We start from the raw sequence: 19,614 nt of genomic DNA on the forward strand, positions 1-19,614 counted from the left end.
CAGATATCTGAAGGCAATAGCCAGGCCTTTCCATAGTTGTCTTCAGGCCTAATATCCCAGTGCCTTCAGCTGTTTGTTGTGTGATTTTGTTTTCAGTTGTTTATAATCCTGGCAGCTATTTTATGGCTATGCTTATTTGTCAGTGTTCTTTGTACAATGTAGTCCAATGACCTGAACCCAGAGCCCCAAGAATGCTTGGACAAAGCAGAGAACAGTAATCTGCTTCCTCCTTTATTTTGGATATTTTCTTAAGCAGCCTAAGTTGTCTTGGCTTTTTTGGCAGCAGCCCTATTGGCATATACTCTGTTGCCATTTGTGGGCAACTGAAACCACTAGATCTGTTTCATGTGAGCTGCTATTAAGTTACTCCTTCCCTATCCTGTACTTGGCTGGGCAGTTAGGTTTCATTATGTGATTTTGGTTCTTTATTTCATCTTATTTGCTCCTGAAATGTTGTAGCTAGAGCATTAGAAATAAATTTTATTCATTTTTAGTCTTTTTTCTTTTATTTCTTTGTTTACGCCCTCTCTCTTTGCCCTACACCCACCCTAAGCTTTATGCTGTCCAAATTTTGGTAAGCAAGTGTTTTTGTTTTATTTATTTATTTATTTATTTTTATATGGTGCTAAGGATTGAACCCAGGGCCTCGCAAATGTAGGCAAGCGCTCTACAGCTGAACCACAATCTCTGCCTGTAAGCAGGTTCTTCAGCCAAACTATTCATGAAAATACAGAGCAAAGCCATGGAACACATTGGAAACATTTTCTCTAAGTGACCTCAGTCCATTTCTCAGCATTTTTCAAGCAGATTGTTCTGTTTACTGTCTCTTTCTTAATTCTATTACATGGACTTGAAGTTTTCATTTCATTCACAATATATTCCTTTTCAACCATGGTAGGTGATCCCTGCCTACAACATGGGGAGTGCAGAGGTGATGAGAATCCTGAAAGTTACAAGCCAAGAAAGACTTGGAAGGCAGCTGGTGAATGGGAACTCATTTTATGAATTCTAGTTCCTCTAAGATTAAAGGGATCTGAAGATTGTCTTGTCTGTCTTCTCATGGATTAGAAATAATTATGAGGTGTCAATTTCATCTCCACCAATATACCTTCTGGTGATGACACCCTCTCAACTAAAACCAAAAGGCAGTTCCAACAAATATGGATGAGCTCTTACTGTTAGCATCCAATTTCATCTTCTATACTGTTGAGCCTTGTGGAGAGATAAGTGGAATGTTGATAATTTTTATCTTCTGTCAGAAAAGCTGGGATTGTCTCTCACTAAATGTTTGCTGAAAGAATCAGTGAATTGGTTTCAGGCTTGTCTTTAGTTTCAACTTCATATTTTCAGATTCAGAGAAAGTAGAAATAGCTTTTGTTTTCTCTGTCCACCTGCCCAAACCCAAACCTCCTTCAGAACCAACAGCACTCTGCCTCTTCCAGAAACTGATATAATAGTTCCTGCACATACTGCTGCATCTCTCCTTTGAACTCCCATGTCAGTATTTGATGCTTTGCTTCACTGCCTAATTTATGTGTTTATGTCCCATCACCCAAGTTCTTGGAAGAGATGTCAGGGTGAGGCTTGCCATTATTTTTGTTTTTTCCATAGTATTAGGTACAAGTGTTTAAAAGAACTGTTAACCAAATGTGTCTGTATAAGCATTGCCACCAGGTGGCACCAGAGTCCCTGCCTTTGCCAAGCTAGCCATTAAAAATGCCTTCCTTAATGAAGTTTCAACTTATTTACTAGACAAAATGCCATAAGTATTATGTCTCCACTTTCCCAGGAAGTCTAAGATACAGGGCTGCTTAACAGGACTTTCAGATGTTAGAACTTGAAGGGGTTTGAGAATCAAGTCTTCCTTCAAAGGGAAAGGACCTCCTTGGGTTACCTTGATGAGTTGGAGGCAGAACAGAACTAGAATCCAGGTCTACTAGTTTCTACTAGGCCATCTGGCTTCAAAGGGCTTAATTCCATCTCTAAATTTCTCTTTCTTTCTCTCTCTTCTGTCTTCTCTCTCTCCCTGTCTCTTTGTCCTCCTCTCCTATTTTCTTTCTTTCTTTTTCATGATGTGATTTAAAGTGGCTTTTTCATCCTAAAATTTCAAGACTGATAGTTAAAAAATAAGACAAGATTTTTTATTCCTTTTATACTGATACCCAAACTTAACTCCTAATTATGTCTTTTTCCAACTCAGAATATAATCCAAGTTCTCTACCTCTCACTTCATCTAAAATGTACAGAGCTGCAGCTTGTACAGAGAAAATTATCTTGACCTCAGATACCCCCTCAGAACGTGCTGTAGATAACATTGATGGGCAATGTGGAAGAGGCTGGTTTTTATAAAAACTGGATGGAGACTAGAAGTCCTGTTCTTTCTTAAGACAAATGTGGCCAGATTGTGTGATTTAATTCTTCTCCAGTCTCTGGGCTTACTGTCTAGTTAACAACTGCATGAGCCTGTTTAAGCAAACAATGTGAAGAACAAAGAACCTCCTTCCATTCCCTTTTAGAAATATGATTCTGGTTGTTTGTCCCCTTGTTAATCCATAGTTGATTGTTGTGATATATTTTCCTGGTTTTCTCCCAGTATCTCCTAGAAAAGCACCTGGAGCTTGGTGCATCCACACTTTGTATTTAAGACCAGAATATTCTAGAGTGTTTTATTTGGAAGAACAGTTGTGGGTTCCAATGCAGTAGAATTGTTATTGTGGCTTGCATGATTCACTGACCAGCAGTCAGCACTCTTTGACTCACAGAATGGGAAACTCTAAAGCAGTGTGGTACTGCTCACCATTGTCTTCTCACCTTTTATCCCCTTTCTCTTTTTATATGTAAAATAGCACTAAAAAACTCAGGCATTTTCTTGCAGAGCAGTGAGTGAGGGAATGATAGCTACAGACAACCACTCATTCAAAAGAAGCTAGCTGTACACTGTACTCTCCAGTGTTAGCCACCAGTCACACCTAGCTATTGAGTGCTTAGAATGTATTGTAAATATGAAATACACATCAGATTTAAAAGTACAAAAAAGTAAAATATTTCTTTGATAATTTTAATATTTTGGGGCTGTGGTATAGCTTAGTGGTAGAGCACAATATTTAGTATGTTCAAGGCCCACAGTTCATTCCCCAACACCAAAAAAAAATAACTTTAATATTTTGTTCATGTTGAAATTATGATATTTTGGACATATGGGTTAAATAAACTATATTAAAATTAATATCACCTGTTTTTCTAATGTAACTAGTAAAAAAATTTAAATTATTTATGTGGCTTGTTGGATTTCACTGGTCTAGAAATCCCCAAGGACACATACTTTTTTAGTTTACTATGGAACATCAGGAAACTAGCTACTACTTTTCCTTTCTACAGCTCTCCTTTTTTAAATTAAAAAAAAAATTAATGTCCTTTAATTTTATTTGGTGACTTCAGGAAGAAAAACCTCCATTAAGTACTACCTTTTTTAAAAAAAAAAAATATCTACTGCTCATCTGAGAATAGTGACATCCAGTTAAAGCAAGGTAGTTGAGGAAGGAAGTTATGAGGCATTGGAGAGCAAAAGATTGGTGATTACTCCAAACTTTTAGAAGTAGAATTGTTCTATGTATTTGTAACTCTTGAGATAACAAGTATAAGTTACACATCTGAAGGAAGATAAAAAGACACTCTTTAAAAAAAACAATTGTGTCTCCATCTTAGGGAATCTTACTCCAGCCTAGTCTTATTTTCCTTTTATTTATTTATCCAAATTTATTGAGGGCCTGTACTGTGCCAGTTTACTAGCTTAAAGGAAATGAATGATTATGGCCAAGTCATTGCCCTTAAGCAGCTTATATAGGTAGCAAATGAATTTTAAACCCCCCTTATTATCTGGGTAAGCATTGTAATGATGGTAGAAAAGAAAATACTTTTGGGGAACTAGAAGTCATGGCTAATTCTCACTGGAAAGGAGACTGAAGGCTTCATGTATCTTGGTTGTGTTATTATCAGGCAGAAAGGAAGGTCGGACAACTTAAAGGCATAGAGAGTGGTAAGAGATGCCCTACCACTGGTATCTCCTCCATTCTGTCCTTACTGGATGCATGGAGACTAACAAAGAAGTTGTTGCTCTTGCTATCTCAGCCAGGCAAGAGATAGCAAGAGCTTAAGTGGAAAGGAAAGAATATATTCAAGATACAGTTGAATGAGGGGTGAAAGGGAAGACGCAGGCATGGTTCCAGGTTTTTAACTTTGATCACTAGTGGGGTTGCCTTTATTCAAAACTGGAAATGTGGGATAGGATCAGGCTAAAGTAGAAAACAAGCTATCTGCACTTGCAGGTAGAGCTGCAGAGGGAGCTGGCTAGAGCTGAAGTGCTTATGTTTGTGTTTCAGATGGTGACCCTCTTTCAGATGTGGGTTGTTCCCCTCTATTTCACAGTGAAGCTGCACTGGTGGAGATTCCTAGTGATCTGGATCTTCTTCTCTGCTGTCACAGCCTTCGTCACCTTCCGAGCCACACGGAAACCTCTAGTGCAGACAACTCCAAGGTGAGAGTTTAGGCAGTGGGGAAGAGCTTGGGCTTCCTGAAGCTAATATGCTAGAATGCATGAGAGGAAGATGGGTTTAGACTGAAAAAATTGCAGTTTTTGTCTGCCAAAAGAATTTGGTGCAGGGCCCCCTCTAAAACAAGCTGATTGGGAGACCCACATCCCTATTCACAGATTTAAAAACCTCAGATATTGTAGCTTATTTTATGGTTATATCCAAGGTCTGTTTATATCAAGGGCAAATAGTGGGGTGTGGTGGCACATGTCTGCAATCCCAGCTACTCGGGAGGCTGAGGCAAGATTGCAAGTTCAAGTCTAGCCTGGGCAACTTAGCAAGACTCTATCTCAAAAATTAAAAAAAAAAAGAAAGAAAAGGAAAGAAAGGGCTGGGGAGCTGGGGATGTAGCTCAGCGGCAGAGTGCCACTGGGTTCAATTCTGAGTACCACAAAAAAGCAAGTCCTAGTGATCTTTGTGGTCTCATTTTAAATGTTATTTTATGTGAACCCTTCTGCTCTCTAAATTAGATTTTCCATTTTATTCTCTCATAAGGCCCTATAGTTTCTATTCTTTCATAGAACTTATCACAATTTATAACAAAATATTTTTTTGAACGTCTATCTCCGCCACTGAACTGTTTGTATAAGATCAGGAACCATATCTATTTTGTTGGTCACTGTGTATCCAGACCTTGCCACAAGGGCTGGCACATAGAAGCCTACTTTATAAATTTTGGTTGAATGAATGAATGAGCAAATTTGCAATTTTCTAATAAACAGTAATTCTTTCTTGGATTACAAAGGGCTGTTGCCTATATACTTCTTTGTACTTTATCCAAATGCATTTATTGTTTAATCCTCCCAACCAGCTTGTGAGGTCATTTAACATTTACTTGACAGAAAAAGAGATTTTTCTCATTCATTCATTCAATAAGCACCTGCTATGTGCCAGGCCCTGTGCTGAGCGCTGGGGATACAGAGCTGGATAAGACATGGTCCCTGCCCTCAAGGAGTGCTCGGTTTATTGGAGGAGATGGATGAGAAAGCATCTGTTGCAGTGCAGTTGGTAAGTGCTATGAGAGGTGTGCACAGGTCCAGGATAGCTTAACAGGGGAACTGGCCAGCATCAAAGTTGAGACCACCTGACTTAAAACGATTTCAAAGTTGCAAATTGCTCTTCTTTCTGTTCTTCTTATGTTCCACTTTACTGCAAGCTTTTCTCTGGTCTTCAGAGTTTCAATGTACAAGGGAAAGTTGGTGATCTAGAAGTCCCTCTCTGTGCCATGATAAAGGGTACAGGTCCTGGAGCCAGATGGCTGGAGTTGTAGCTCAGTGGTAGAGTGCTTGCCTAGCACGTGTGAGGCACTGGGTTCAATCCTCAGCACCACATAAATAAAATAAATAAAGGCATCGTGTCCATATACAACTTAAAAAAAAAATGGGATAACTGCTACCTCATATAGGGTGATATAAAGAAAAAATGCAATAAAACAAAATGTTAAGAGCCACCAACTGACAAACAGCATTGACTTCTAAATGAAATGATTTTTAAAATGTGTCAATAGTATGGAAATATTTTATAATAACTAACATTTGATAGTGCTGTACAGTTTCAAAGCACTTTTATAAACATCCTCATTTATTCACTGAGTGTTTAATGAGCATATTGTACCAAGAAATGGGCTGTGTTAATGAGGTGAGAAAGGTAATGTCGTTTTCCCATTTTACAAAGAAGTAAACTTGTCTCAAAGTGATTTGAGTTATCAAAGGTACTTAGCTAATTCCACCAGTGATTTCATCTTTCCTTAAATTCTCTTTCCTGACAAGAACAACTAGCCTTCCCCATCAATCTTTTGAGAGTTATTAGGTTTCACTTCCTCACCCAAGTAATCTAAATTTGAGATGACATAGCTGTCTTAGATCAGCTGTGCCCTTATGAGACTGAAACTTCTTTTTAGGAATCTCTTTCTTTTGCTTGGTCTTAGACCAGGAAAATATAAAGCAGTAGTTCCCCGAAGATGTTTTAGCAATTGAGGAAGTGAACACCCTTGAACAGTAGCACAAATTGCTCAATAAGTCTTAAAAGTAGACTGGATGTCCCTATTTATATGAAAATAAAGAATTCTGGGGGTTGGGGTTGTGGCTGAGCGGTAGAGCACTTGCTTAGCACATGCAAGGTCCTGGGTTGGATCCTCAACACCACAATAAATAAATAAATGAATGAATGAATGAATGAATGAATGGTGTTCAACTACGATTAAAAAATAAATATTAAAAAAAAAAAAAAAGAATAAGAAATTCTGGTGGTCTAATAGATCTGGAGGCCGGTGTCTCTGCATCAGCTCTACTGAGTATTTTATTTCCTTTCTCCAGGTTGGTTTATAAATGGTTCCTGTTGATCTATAAAATCAGCTATGCCACTGGCATCATTGGCTACATGGCGGTCATGTTTACTCTCTTTGGTCTTAATTTATTATTCAAGTGAGTACCTTTTGCTTTTGGTCTTGCTGATGTTTAGGGAAGAGCGGCTAGTGAGATGTCCTTTCTTGCTGTAGTAAGTCTTGAGTATTAACAAAGGGAACATGACACCCAGGATAGGAGACGTGGGTACAGTAGGGAGAAAGGAGATGACAGGCCTTCTGTAATTTGTACTGGCAGAAAGCAAGGAATATTTGGATATATACAAACTCAGAGTCTCAAATCTTTGGTTATATTTTCCAAAATAATATGTATTTTAGTGGGAAATTATAACAAAAGTAAGTTTAATAATGATTATAACCAGTTACCCATAATTCCCTAACAACAATTTGCCTGGTCCACATGCTAGTTACTGCAATATCCACTCTGCTTGAGATGCCTTATATTCAACTATACCAGGGACTGGCAGAATACATCCTTTGGACCAAATGAATCCACTTCTTGCTTTTATAAAGTAAAGTTTGATTGCAACATAGTCATGCTTCAATCATGCATAGTCAGTTTGCTTATCATCTATGGCTATTTTTGCCTAAAACATTGGAGTTGAATAGTTGTGACAGAGACCATATAGGCTGCAAAACCTAAAATATTTATTGTCTGGCCTTAACAGAAAAGGTTTGCCAAACTTTGGGCTAAACAGTTGAACTCATGTGACCACAGTTGGCTACACCTAGTGACAGGTCCACTTAGAATGATACAAAATAGGCAGTGTTTGCAGGAGTCCTCACAGTAGTCTGAGTGTTCAGGTATGATGGAACCAGTTAATATTGATGGATGTGGGAGCCATCTTGGTCTGTGAGCTGCATCCCCCTAGGAACACATCCAGTCCAGAATATCCCAGATGCAGTGTACCAATCACAAGTCGTATTTAATATATAGGTGGCATTGCCTATAACACATCTGACATTCCACCTTTGTGAGACTTATGAGGAAGCAATTCTAGGAAATTAGCCTGTGGACGCTCAAGTCCTGTGCCATTATTGGACACTTAAGTTGTTTTTAATTTTGTACTATCACACCATGGCTGTGTCACTTCCTGAGGTACATCTCTAGGTATTGCTTTATTTTGTCCTCAGCTCTCTAAAAGCTCTCTATCAGTTTACAAGTCCTTCCACCCCTAATTGAGGCAGAAGCCAAGAATTTTGAGCTTGGAAATTGGCGGGTACAAGGAGTTAATAGGTCAAACGAGGGTGGAAATATGGTTTCCTGGATGAAGTAATGGTGACTGGGCTATTTATCAAAGGGGGTCCTAAGCCTGGGATAGTACACTGAAGCTAAGGAAATTTAGGACTCAAATTTAGATTCATGGATGGAAAGGCAATTGACCCAGTATATACTATAGGTGGGACTATCTTGAAACCAAAAGGAGTTTGTTAGAATAAGTATAAATAAGTATTACTTTATGTAGTGAGAGGACACCCATGGAATCCTTTCTTCCAGGGATAATACAGGCTGAAAGAATAAACAGGCTCCAGAAAGGTTTAGAGGAATTCATCACTGTAGAGTCTAAAACATCTCATCAAAAGAAAACAAAGATATTTCCAGGTATCTTCCTAACCTGTGTGGTTAAAAAAACAAGTCAAGATTCAGATAGTTGGATGCAGTGGTGCATGCCTGTAGTCCCAACTATGTGGGAGGCTGAGGTAGAGGATTACAAGTTCAAGGCCATCCTAGGCAACTTAGTGAGACCCTATTCAAAAAAACAAAATGAAGTAAACAAAATTTAAAAAGATTCTGAATTTTGTTTGAATGGTATTTTTTCTTTTTCCCTTTTTAGTGGGAATTGGACCCAGGGGTGCTTAACCACTGAACCATATCCACAGCCCTTTTTTATTTTTTATTTAGAGACAGGGTCTCACTAAGTTGCTAAGGGCCTCACTAAGTTGCTGAGGCTGGCTTTGAACTAATAATTCTCTTGCTTTAGCCTCCTGAACCACTGGGATTACAGAAGTGTGCTATGGCACCTGGCTGAAAGGTATTTTTTCTATGGTTGGTTTCTTTTTACTTGCTTAAACTGTACAAGGAGGAGAACAGCATTGAAAATCTTGACTATTTTTATACTGCTGATTATGCTAATTGGTGTAAAAACCAGGAGTCTAGTTAGTGAGTTATAAGTTTGATGAACAAATTCAACTTTCTATGATGAATATAATTTACAACTTTAAGTGAGCACATGTAGTTCTTTGTACAAATATTTTAAGGTAGTTTTCTATAATATTTATAGACTCAAGGTTTCAAACTTTTGGTCGTTGGAATTATTAAAAAAATAAACTTCCTAATATTATAAAGATCTTTATTCTTAGTAAATAGAATTGGACCAAAATTTAACTTTCATGACATTATGCAGAATATGGTTAGATGCAAATTAAATTTTTCTGGTAGCTGGTATGTAAACATTTAATTTCTTTGGGATAATATGCAAAAATCTAGAATATTATATAAATACTCATAATATACCAAGACAGGAAACACTGATCTTCTATTACCCTGTCTTCCTGGGGATCTCAGGCACATCTCAGGAGGGAGGTGGGGCGTAGTTTGTACCCAGTTGCCATCAGTTGAAACAGTCTCAGAACGGTATTTGGCTACCATTTTGAGTTTCTGCTCTTATGGCACTAAATCCAGGCATATTGTGCCCTTCTTTTGGAGGGCTCAGCCATTTCAACTTGGGCAACTGGCTCAAGATGAAGCAACTCAGTGAGTTGCCAACTTCTACACTGAAATTCCAACATTTGGTGTCCAGTAGTTGCCAACAGTAGAGTCCCCAACACATAGGCAGCTAGGGCATACTCTGGCTTGGTCTTTGTAGCTGACAGTGCTAATTAACTTCTTTAAAAGATGTCAGTGGGTCATATTAAAAATAGATAGCAAACAGAATTTGATCATAATTTGCCAACACTTGGCTCTAGCTTTTGAGTGATCCTGCCTTGTGTGTCCCAAAGTAGTAATCCAGAGCAGTTGTGTCTCAGGACAGGTTTTATTGACTGTGTTGCTTTCCTTACAGGATTAAACCAGAAGATGCCATGGACTTTGGCATTTCTCTCCTCTTCTATGGTCTCTACTATGGAGTTCTTGAGCGGGATTTTGCAGAAATGTGTGCAGATTACATGGCGTCTACTATAGGAGTGAGTTTACCTGTGCTTTTAATACTGCCTCCTATCACTTCCAAATTGTTCTGGCTGGCATCTCTTGCTTGATGAAAAGAGAAAAGCACTAAGGGATAAGATAAGCCATATGAAATTCTTCAAGACATGGGTAGTATGCATGGAAATTCCTTCCTTAAAGTTTGGAAAGCCAGATGTCAGATATCCTGTAATTTTTAACTTTAGGATCATTAACATCCTAATAGGGGGTTAATAATCATGGAACAAAAACCTTTTTTTTGGCAGTACTGGAAACACACTTTTTTAATGCCTCTGTCTACGTGGACACTGTGCTGTGTGCTAAAATTACAAAGGTGTAAAAAAATAAATGTCCTTGTGCAAATAAAGTTTAGTATCTAGTGGGAAAGATGGGTATTAAAGTAACACACAAATAAGCATAAAATCACAACTTTAATTAAAAAATCATGAAGGAAAGTTTCATGATACTATCAACAAATATAATAGTGACACACATTTGACCTATTCTTAGGGCTCAAAGATAGCCTCCCTAAAGAAGTTGAGCTGACTTGAACAATAAGTAGGAGTTAAGCAGATGAAATGTGTCTCATGTAGAGAAAATAGTATGTGTATGAGTCCTGTTTGGGGAGCAAGGGTCAACATTTTTGAGGAACTAAGGCTAAAGTGGTTGTACAGCTGAGAATATGGTGGAAGTATCTGGAGAAATAGTGGCTGGGCAAGGAAAAAACCCCGTTGGCTAAATTAAAAGATTTTAATTATTGTACTAAAGATACTGGGGAGGCTGAGATGAATGACTTTATCAGCCTTGCATTAAACAAAGATTAACTGGCTGCTGGGTAGAAAACATAATTAGAGACGGGTATATATGTTCGACTGGACCACTTGAAAAGACCCTGGCTGTTATTGGGCAAGACAAAGGTGACTCTGATTATGGTGGAGATAGTGAAAAGGGAGAGAAGTATTTTGAAAGTAAGTTTGATAAGGCTTGGATATAGTTTGACTCTGGAGATTGAAGGAAAAAATACAAAATGTTGGTGTCAGAGTTGGTGCTTGTGACCGAGCAGTGTTTGAATGGTAGTGCTTTTTGCAGAGTAGGAAATACTGAAGGAGGACTAGGTGCCGACCATGGAGAGATACTTCAAGCTTAAAATATGGGTGAAGTAACAGTCAATCTGAGAGACCCAAGTGCACATCCTAGTTTTTTTTACCAAAATGGAAATATATTTTTGTTGGTTTTTATTTATAATAATGATGTGTTCTCTTTATAATTATTTAAATAGTATAGAAGTGCTCCCCATCTTAGTTTCATCCCCTCACATCCCAGCCAAATAAACCCATTCCAAGAATGAATATTTCCATTATTTTTCTGGTAACTAAGTACAATTTTAGGCCAAAAGTTTGTCAGTATGATGAGGCTAATTTTATTTTTCTTAAACTGGATCAAATTGAAAGCAGTGTGTATTGGATCATTTTTTAGTCAGCTGCTCTAGTCTGAATATGGTTTGAGTGTGTTCCCCAAGGATTTATGTGTAGGCAGCTTGGTACTCAGTATGATGGGGCTGAGCTTATAGGACCTTTAAGAAGTGGGGCCTAGTAGGAGGTCATTAAGTCATTGGGTATGCCCTTGGCAGAGATTGAAGTAGTTCTTGAGAGATTCTGAGTTAGTCTTGGGAGACCGAGTCATTGTTAAGACTGAAATCAACCCCTGAATTGTTCTCTAGTTTCCTATCTGGATGTGATCTCTATTCACATGGTCTCCATAATAGATTTTGTAGGTTATTTGTAGTAAAATACATATAATATAAAATTTACCATCATAACCATTTTTAAGTGTAGAATTCAGTGACATTAGGTACATTTATATTTATTTATATTATTATTCTGCACCCATCACTGCCATCCATCTCCAGAACTTTTTTTTCCCCCTTAGTACTAGGGATCAAACCCAGGGGCACTCTACCACTGAGCCACATACCCAGACTTTTTTTTTTTTTTTTGAGACAGGATATCGGTATATTGCCTGGGCTGGCTTGAATTTGTAATACTCCTGCTTCAGCCTCTGGAGTAGCTGTGGTTGCAGGTGTGCCCCGCTGTGCCCAACCTCCAGAACTTTTTTCATCTTGCAAAACTGAAATTTTTTATCTATCAAACACTAACTCCCCTACCCTTTGCCCTTGGCATAACCATTCTGCTTTCTGTGTCTATGAATCTGACTTCTCTAGGCACTTCACATGAGTGAAATAATATTGTATTTGCCTTTTTGTAACTGGTTTAGTTCACTTGACGGAATATCTTCGGGGTACTTCCATGTTGTAGCATGTGTTAGAATTTCCTTCCTTTTTATAGTTGAATTTATTTATCTGCGATGCTGAGAATCGAACCCAGTGCCTCACATATGCTAGGCAAGAGATCTACCACTGAGCCGCAACCCCGGCCCTAAAAATATTCCTTGGTATATTCATAATCACATTTTCAGTCCTAATAGTTTTTTTATAGGCTTTTGCACATTTTGAGATCACATCTCCTGTGCCAGAGTCATAGTTGATTTTTTTAGGTGTTTCCCCAACCAGTCCTCAAGATTACATTAAGAACTAGATCTGATTTGTCTCTTGATCTGCAGCACATCTGTCTCTGAGAATGGTTTGACCTGAAGAGATCCTTTATTTATTAATTTCAGTGTTCCTACAAATGAAACCCTGAGCTTTTTCAATTGTGTTCATAAACATTCTCAATTCCTTCTTACTATTCTACATTACCCTATTTAGTGTAGAACAACTCTTTGTTTTGCCTCACATGGAGAAGTCTGTAATGTGAACTAAAGTAACTCTTCTTAAATTGAATCAGGGGACTTTGGATGGAATCTGTTCTTTCCCTCTGGTCACTGAGATCATAAGCTTGTGACAGCTAGTCAGTACCCTTTCCATTTACAACAAAGGTCATGCTGTGGTGGAGGGTAAAAGATTGTGAAATAAGCCTGTTTCTGGGACTTCTTCCTCTGAAAGAGTTATTGGGAAGGCAAGGGAGTGACACGTATTTTGTGTTGCATTGGTCCATATGTCCTCCCTCACACTTTGTTCTGAGCCAGTTGCTGTGCCCCCGATTTACCTCCTGGGAACTTAGAGGACCCATATTATATCACAACAGGAGTAGCTGCCTACTCACCATCTCTACTTAAAGTGGTGGAAAGAACTAAGTGTTTGGAGTCAGACACCCCCAGTTTTAAATTCTAATCTAATTAGTTATATACACTTGAGCAAGTTTCTTTACCTCTCTAATCTCTACCAGCTTTTCCTATTAACCCTTTAAACAGTCTTTTAATTAAAAAAATCCTTGACCCACTTTCTCCTTTTTCTACTAACTTATTTCCTATCATTCACAGCTAAACATAGAGAAAGTTCTTGTCTTAGCCAGGCATGGCAGCACATACCTGTAATCCCAATGATTTGGGAGGATTGTCCATTTGAGGCCTTCCTGGAACTAAGAAACCTTGTCTCAAAATGAAAAAAAGAAAAAGGGCTAGGGGAGGTAGCTCAGTGGGGGAGAGTCTGTGGGTTCAATCCCCAGGGCTGGGAAAGAAAAAAATTAAAAAGTTCCTGTCTCTGTTTGATCACCTTTCATTCATCTGTAGCCCATTCTAATGTGGCCTTTGTTCATACTCTGCTTCTGAAAGAGCTTTTATTCGGGTCACTAATGACTGTGCCACAAATCCTGGTGGACTTCTCAGTTAACAGTAGAGTTGACTCAACTAACTATTCCCTTCTTAAGAAGCTTTCCCCCTTGGCTTTGGTAACTTTATTTTGTCTTGGTTTTCTTTACCTCTGATATTTCTCATTTTCCTTTGCCAATTTTTTTTTCACTTCAGTATTTCTCTGAACTCAAACCTGAACCATCTTCTTTTTTTTTATTTGTTCTTTCTCATTATACATGACAGTAAAATGTAGTTTAACGTATTATACATACCTGGAGTATAACTTTCCATTCTTGTGGTTGGACATGACGTGGAGTTACACTGGTTGTGTATTCTTATATGAACATAGGAAAGTTATGTCCAATTCATTCTACTGTCTTTCCTGTTCCCATCCCCCCATCCCTTCCCTTCATTCCCCTTTGTCTAATCCAGTGAACTTCTGTTCTTCCCACCTCACTTATTGTGAGATAGCATCTGCATATCAGAGAGAACATTCAACCTTTGGTTTTGGGGGATTGGATTATTTCACTTAACATGATAGTCTGAGCCATCTTCTTTACCATTTGCCTAGGTATTTCCCTTTTCTCTTTCCATGGTTGTCACATTACTATTTAGCTATTTGGCATCTCAGTTTTCACTGCCACCTAATTAGCCTAAGCTATCACCTTGGCACAGGTCCCTTCAATCTATTGCCTTTAAAGAATTGTAGTAGTCTCTTAGCTGGTCTCTCTGAATTCATGTTGATTTTACGTCCAACCCGGTCTTCCAGGAAGTCAGATTGATAGGTTAAAAATTTGAGTCTAATCATGTTGTAACCCTTTAATGTTTATAACTTGTTCTTATTTTATACGGTTTATATTTATTTTTTAAATGTCAATCTCCCCAAACTGTCGGTTCCATGAAAACTGACTCCAGGTCTATGTTTTTCCAGCATTATATTCCAAGAACCTAGTCCTGTGGCTGTTACTTATTAGGTATCCATTATATTTTAATGGAAGAAAGAAGGAGTTTGGGCATCTTATTCAGGGTTACCAAGATAGTGACAAGTGATTGAAATTAGGTCTGTCTAATCCTGCTGCACTACATATACCCCTGAGCACTGAAGGATCAGACTCTTGAGTTAAACTAAAATCTGCCTCCCTCCTTGTACTTGCCCAGTTTGACATCAGTGCCTTCTGATCTGAATTTATCCTATGTAGTTTTTTTGACAATGGGATTGCTGGTCTGGCTTGACAGGCATAGCTGATAACTTTGTTAAAATGGTTGGAAGGATTTTACCCTGTGTTCCTGTTGCCATGTTGGCCCCTTGTGGAGTAACTCTGGGAACCAGTGTCCTAACAGACATTTCTCTGTACTTCCCTTCTACTATCAGTGCCTTATCCAAGTTCCCTTTGCTCTTGCATTTTTTTGTCCCAGTAATCCAGAGGTAGAACTCTGGCATGAACTGAGGGAAAACTCTTCCTCAGAACTCCAGTCCACCTCCTCGGTTGGGATGTACCTAATTCTTTTACTCCCAGAGGCCATGGGCCAGAGTTAGTTGGCCCTCTTCCTTTGCTACACATGATTTATAGGGACTCAGTGCTAGGACTGGACCCAGACACTTTGGTCTGTCCTATTTCTGCTCAGTTGATGTTTGTAGGAATTCTAAGCCAGAATACATTCCAGAAAAGGCTTTTCTTTAACCTTCTTTTGACTCCGTGTATCATTTGTTCATTTATTTATTCAGGAAGCAAGTAAACACACAAATGCATGCAAACATTTTGTGGAGCACCTCTTATATTCTGATACCAGGACAGATTTTTCCTGAGAAAGTCCCACCTTCCATTCTTAGTTGACGCTAGTGTGTCTTTCCTGAAGAATAAATCAGCTATCACGAACTGCCCATAAGGCCCTGGAGAGGGTCGAAAGCCCTTTCAACTTTGGAGAAATGGATCTCAGAGGTGCCCTGCAATGTTAACATTACAAGAGTTTAGCTTTTGAGAGTTGCATAGATTGTAGACTCCACAGGTCTTTGCCCTGCTCTCTGATTCTAGCTAGGCTTTCAATTGCCTTTTGCATTTTCTTGTTTTGGCAGTACAGGGGATAGAACCCAGGGTCTTGTACATTCTAGGCAAATAATCTGCCACAGAGCTACATCCCCAATTTGCCTTTTGCACTCTTGATGAACAAATCAGATAACTGGCTTTCAGGGAGCAGAGTAGCTGGTCTTTCTGCTGCATTCAGCAAATGTCAGTGGAATGCCTTGACATTAAAATAGTGGTGGATCTAGGGCAGGAGTCAGAGGATCTGGATTCTGGTCCTATTTTATTTCCTTTTGGGGGGGGGGCGGGGGGTATCAGATATTGAACTCAGGAGGCCTTAACCACTGAGCCAAATCCCCGGCCTGTTTTTTATATTTCATTTTTTATTTTGAGACAGGGTCTCACTAAGCTGCTTAGGGTCTTGCTAAATTACTTATAGCTGGCTTTGAACGTGGAATACTCCTGCCTCAGCCTCTGGTGTGATCTTGTTTCTTTCCTTTTCTGGTCTTTGTTTTTCCCAGTGATAGGGTGGCTCTGGTGTTCTTTGATAATAAGTGAACTCACCTGAAGCCATCTAAGATTTTTCAAACAGGTAAAAGCAAGAAGTTCTGTATTCGTGGAGTTTTTGAGACAGAGTGGTTGGCATCTCTCTCTCTCCCGACCTTGAGGACTCTTAAACAGGCTGCAATTTTTGTTTAGAATGGTAAGGCAGACTTTTCTCAAGAGGGGCCATGGCAATAGATATAGAGACCACTGCAAGGTCTGGGGATATAACTCAGTGGAAGAGTGCTTGCCTAGTATGCACAAGATCCTGTGTTCAATCCCCAGCAATAAGGGGAACAAAACCAAAAAAGGACCACTGCAATGGAGTCTTGCAGCAGGGGGAGAGAGATTGGGCAGTAGTTCTGATGGTTAAGAAGGGCCATTCCTCAGAGGGCAACTTAGGAGGAAAGCCCTCAACTAGGTTGAGTGAATGTTGTAGCAGGTACAGCTGTGTCCTCTCTAGAGATTCAGATGTCATTTTCCCTTACTCCTTGTCCAGTACCCATGTGCCCTCTTCCTCTGCTGTGATCTCTCACCCAGTTTTGAATTACGGAAAACTTTGGCTTTTTTAGAGACAGTTGCTTGGAACAAAACAAAACAAAAAAACACCAGCAATCACAAATTAAGAAAATGCAAAAGACTAAGTACAGTCAGTCAACCTCCCAGGTACAGAAAAATTGTAATAATAAATGCAGGAGGCTTTTAAAGAAATTCATTATACAGTTTTTCAAGATGAAAAAGTTCTGGAGATGCACAGCAATGTGAATATGCTTAGTATCACTCAATTGTACATTTATAAATGGTTAAAGGAATGGAGGTGTAGTCCAGCAGTAGAGCTTGCCTAACAGGAGCACGATCTTGGATTCCATCCCCAATAAATATTATTTATTAAAAATAAAAAGTCACAATCCCAGTACCAAAACATCACCAGTGTAAACATTCTGACATTGTTCCTTCTGGTCTTTTTTTTTTTTTTTGTACAACTTTGGCCTCATCTTTATGTATGGTACAAGTCATGCTATGTGTCCAATTTTATGCCCTGCTTTTAGCACTCAATGCTGTATCTCATTTGATTACTTGGGGATTTTACTTTTGGTTTGTTTGTTGCAGCACTGAGGAACAAGCCCAGGGCCTCATTTAATGTTATTTCTTAAGGGGCAGTTGACAATTAGTACCTTGACTGTGTACCATAATTTATTTAGGCATTCTTCTATTATTGGTCGATTGGTCATTTATAGTTATTTCCATTTCTTTGCTTATTCTCTTTTTTTAAATCTGAAGTTGTGGATATATATTGTGATATAAAACATAAAATTCACTATTTTAACTATGTTAAGTGTGCAGTTAGGGTATAACATTCACAGTGTTGTGTTCTCATCATCACTGCCTACCTCAAATTTTTCATCACCTTAAACAAACTCTGCTCATTCAGTATTAACTCCCCTTTACCTCCTGCAGCCAGTCCTTGGTTACCTGTAATCTATTTTCTATCCCTGTGAATCTGCCTACTGTAGATAATTTCATGTGGGGAAATCATAATATTTGTCTTATCAGTAGGCATCTGGCTTCTTTCACTTAGCATAATGTTTTCAAGGTTCATTGGTGTATGGTGTGTATCAGAACTTCATTCCTTTTTATTACTGAATAGTATTCCATAGTATGAATATACTATATTATACCCATTCATCTGTTGAACACGGGTTTGTTCCACTTTTGGGCTATTATGAATGCCACTATAAGCATTACTAACATTTTATTCACTGTTCAGTTCTTGTTTTCATTTCTTTGGGGCATATGCCAAGGTATAGAATTGTGAGGTCATTTGATAATCCTGTTTAATCTCTTTTTTTCAGTGTGCTGGGGATTGAATCCAGAGCCCTGCACATACATATTAGGCAAGCACCCTCCCACTGAGCTATACTCCCAATTTATTTAACTTTTGAGGAAATGCCAAACCCTTTGCTTCTTTAATTATGAATAATGCTTAAATGAATATCTGTATGTGTGAAGATTTTTTACATTTTCATTTATTTATTTTTTTTAATTCCTTAAAGTGAAAGTAGTAGATTCAAGGGTGCAGCAGTTTGAGACATGCTGCCAAATGTGATTCAAAATAATTGAATCTCCTTTGCTGTTGCTGCAATTTTCTGAGAATGTTCTTGTCACCAAATCAACAGTACCCCCACTATTTCACTATTTATGTTATGGGGATTGAACCCAGGGGTGATCTACCATTGAGCTACATCCCCAGCCCTTTTTTTTTTTTTTTTTCTTAATATTTATTTTTTAGTTTTAGGTGGACACACAGTATCTTTATTTTTATGTGGTGTTGAGAATCGAACCCAGTGCCTCGTGCACGCGCTACCACTTGAGCTACATCCCCAGCTCCCCTTTTTGTTTTGAGACAGGTCTCACTAAGTTTCCCAGATTAGCTTTTGAACTCATGATTCTTCTGTGGCAGGCTTCTGAGTCACTGAGATTATAGGCATATGCCATCATGTCTGATTCACCATTTTATTAGTGGTGTGGAGAGACTGAACTCAGAATCTTGCTAAATTTACCAGTCTGGCCTCAACCTTAAGATCCTCCTGCCTCTGCTTCCTAAGTAACTAGGGTTACAGGTATACACCACAGTGCCTAGCTTCACTATTTGAAATGTTAGAAAATGTCTATCTCTCATAGACTCGTATAGCCACACAATGACTTACCTGACATAGCTCCTGATTATCAGCTCCTCCTCCCTCCCTTTTCCCTTGTCCTTGGTGCTGACCCTGGGCAGCCTTTGGATCCTGTTACATCTAACTTTTCAACCTGTCTCTGGTTTGTCCCTTTCTCCCCATCCATCCAGCAACGATGAGCTTCACTTGGCTTAAAAGAAGTCCTTTAGTTCCCCTGACACTTTGCCTCGTCTCCAGAAGACCTCAGGCCTCTGTGATGCCCCCCATTTCAGTGGATTCTCACAGTTTTTCCTGTCCTTCCCTCCTGCTCTCCTCCAGTTTTACAGTGAGTCAGGCATGCCTACCAAACACCTTTCGGACAGCGTGTGTGCTGTGTGTGGGCAGCAGATCTTTGTGGACGTCAGTGAAGAGGGCATCATCGAGAACACATATAGGCTGTCCTGCAATCATGTGTATCCTGCCTTAAGCTCCTGGACCACATCCCTCTTGAGACCGCCCTCCATTCAGGGAGGGAAAGTGGGTGGTTGTGTTCCTGAGCATGCTGTACAGACCT

At 39.0% G+C, this 19,614-nt stretch overlaps 1 protein-coding gene across 2 annotated transcripts in view; it reads left to right on the forward strand.

The window, feature by feature from the left end:
* Nucleotides 1–19,614, forward strand: part of Rnf121 (ring finger protein 121) — a 60,872-nt gene that overhangs the window by 36,864 nt on the left and 4,394 nt on the right. For both annotated transcript variants that reach the window (XM_027942544.2, XM_071616448.1), the window contains 4 exons: nt 4,380–4,534; nt 6,905–7,012; nt 10,014–10,134; nt 19,380–19,513. In XM_027942544.2, the coding sequence (XP_027798345.2) occupies nt 4,380–4,534; nt 6,905–7,012; nt 10,014–10,134; nt 19,380–19,513 (518 nt within the window). The remainder of the gene's footprint in view (nt 1–4,379; nt 4,535–6,904; nt 7,013–10,013; nt 10,135–19,379; nt 19,514–19,614) is intronic.

This window comes from Marmota flaviventris, chromosome 9 (genome assembly GCF_047511675.1).
Source record: "Marmota flaviventris isolate mMarFla1 chromosome 9, mMarFla1.hap1, whole genome shotgun sequence".
NCBI lineage: Eukaryota > Metazoa > Chordata > Mammalia > Rodentia > Sciuridae > Marmota > Marmota flaviventris.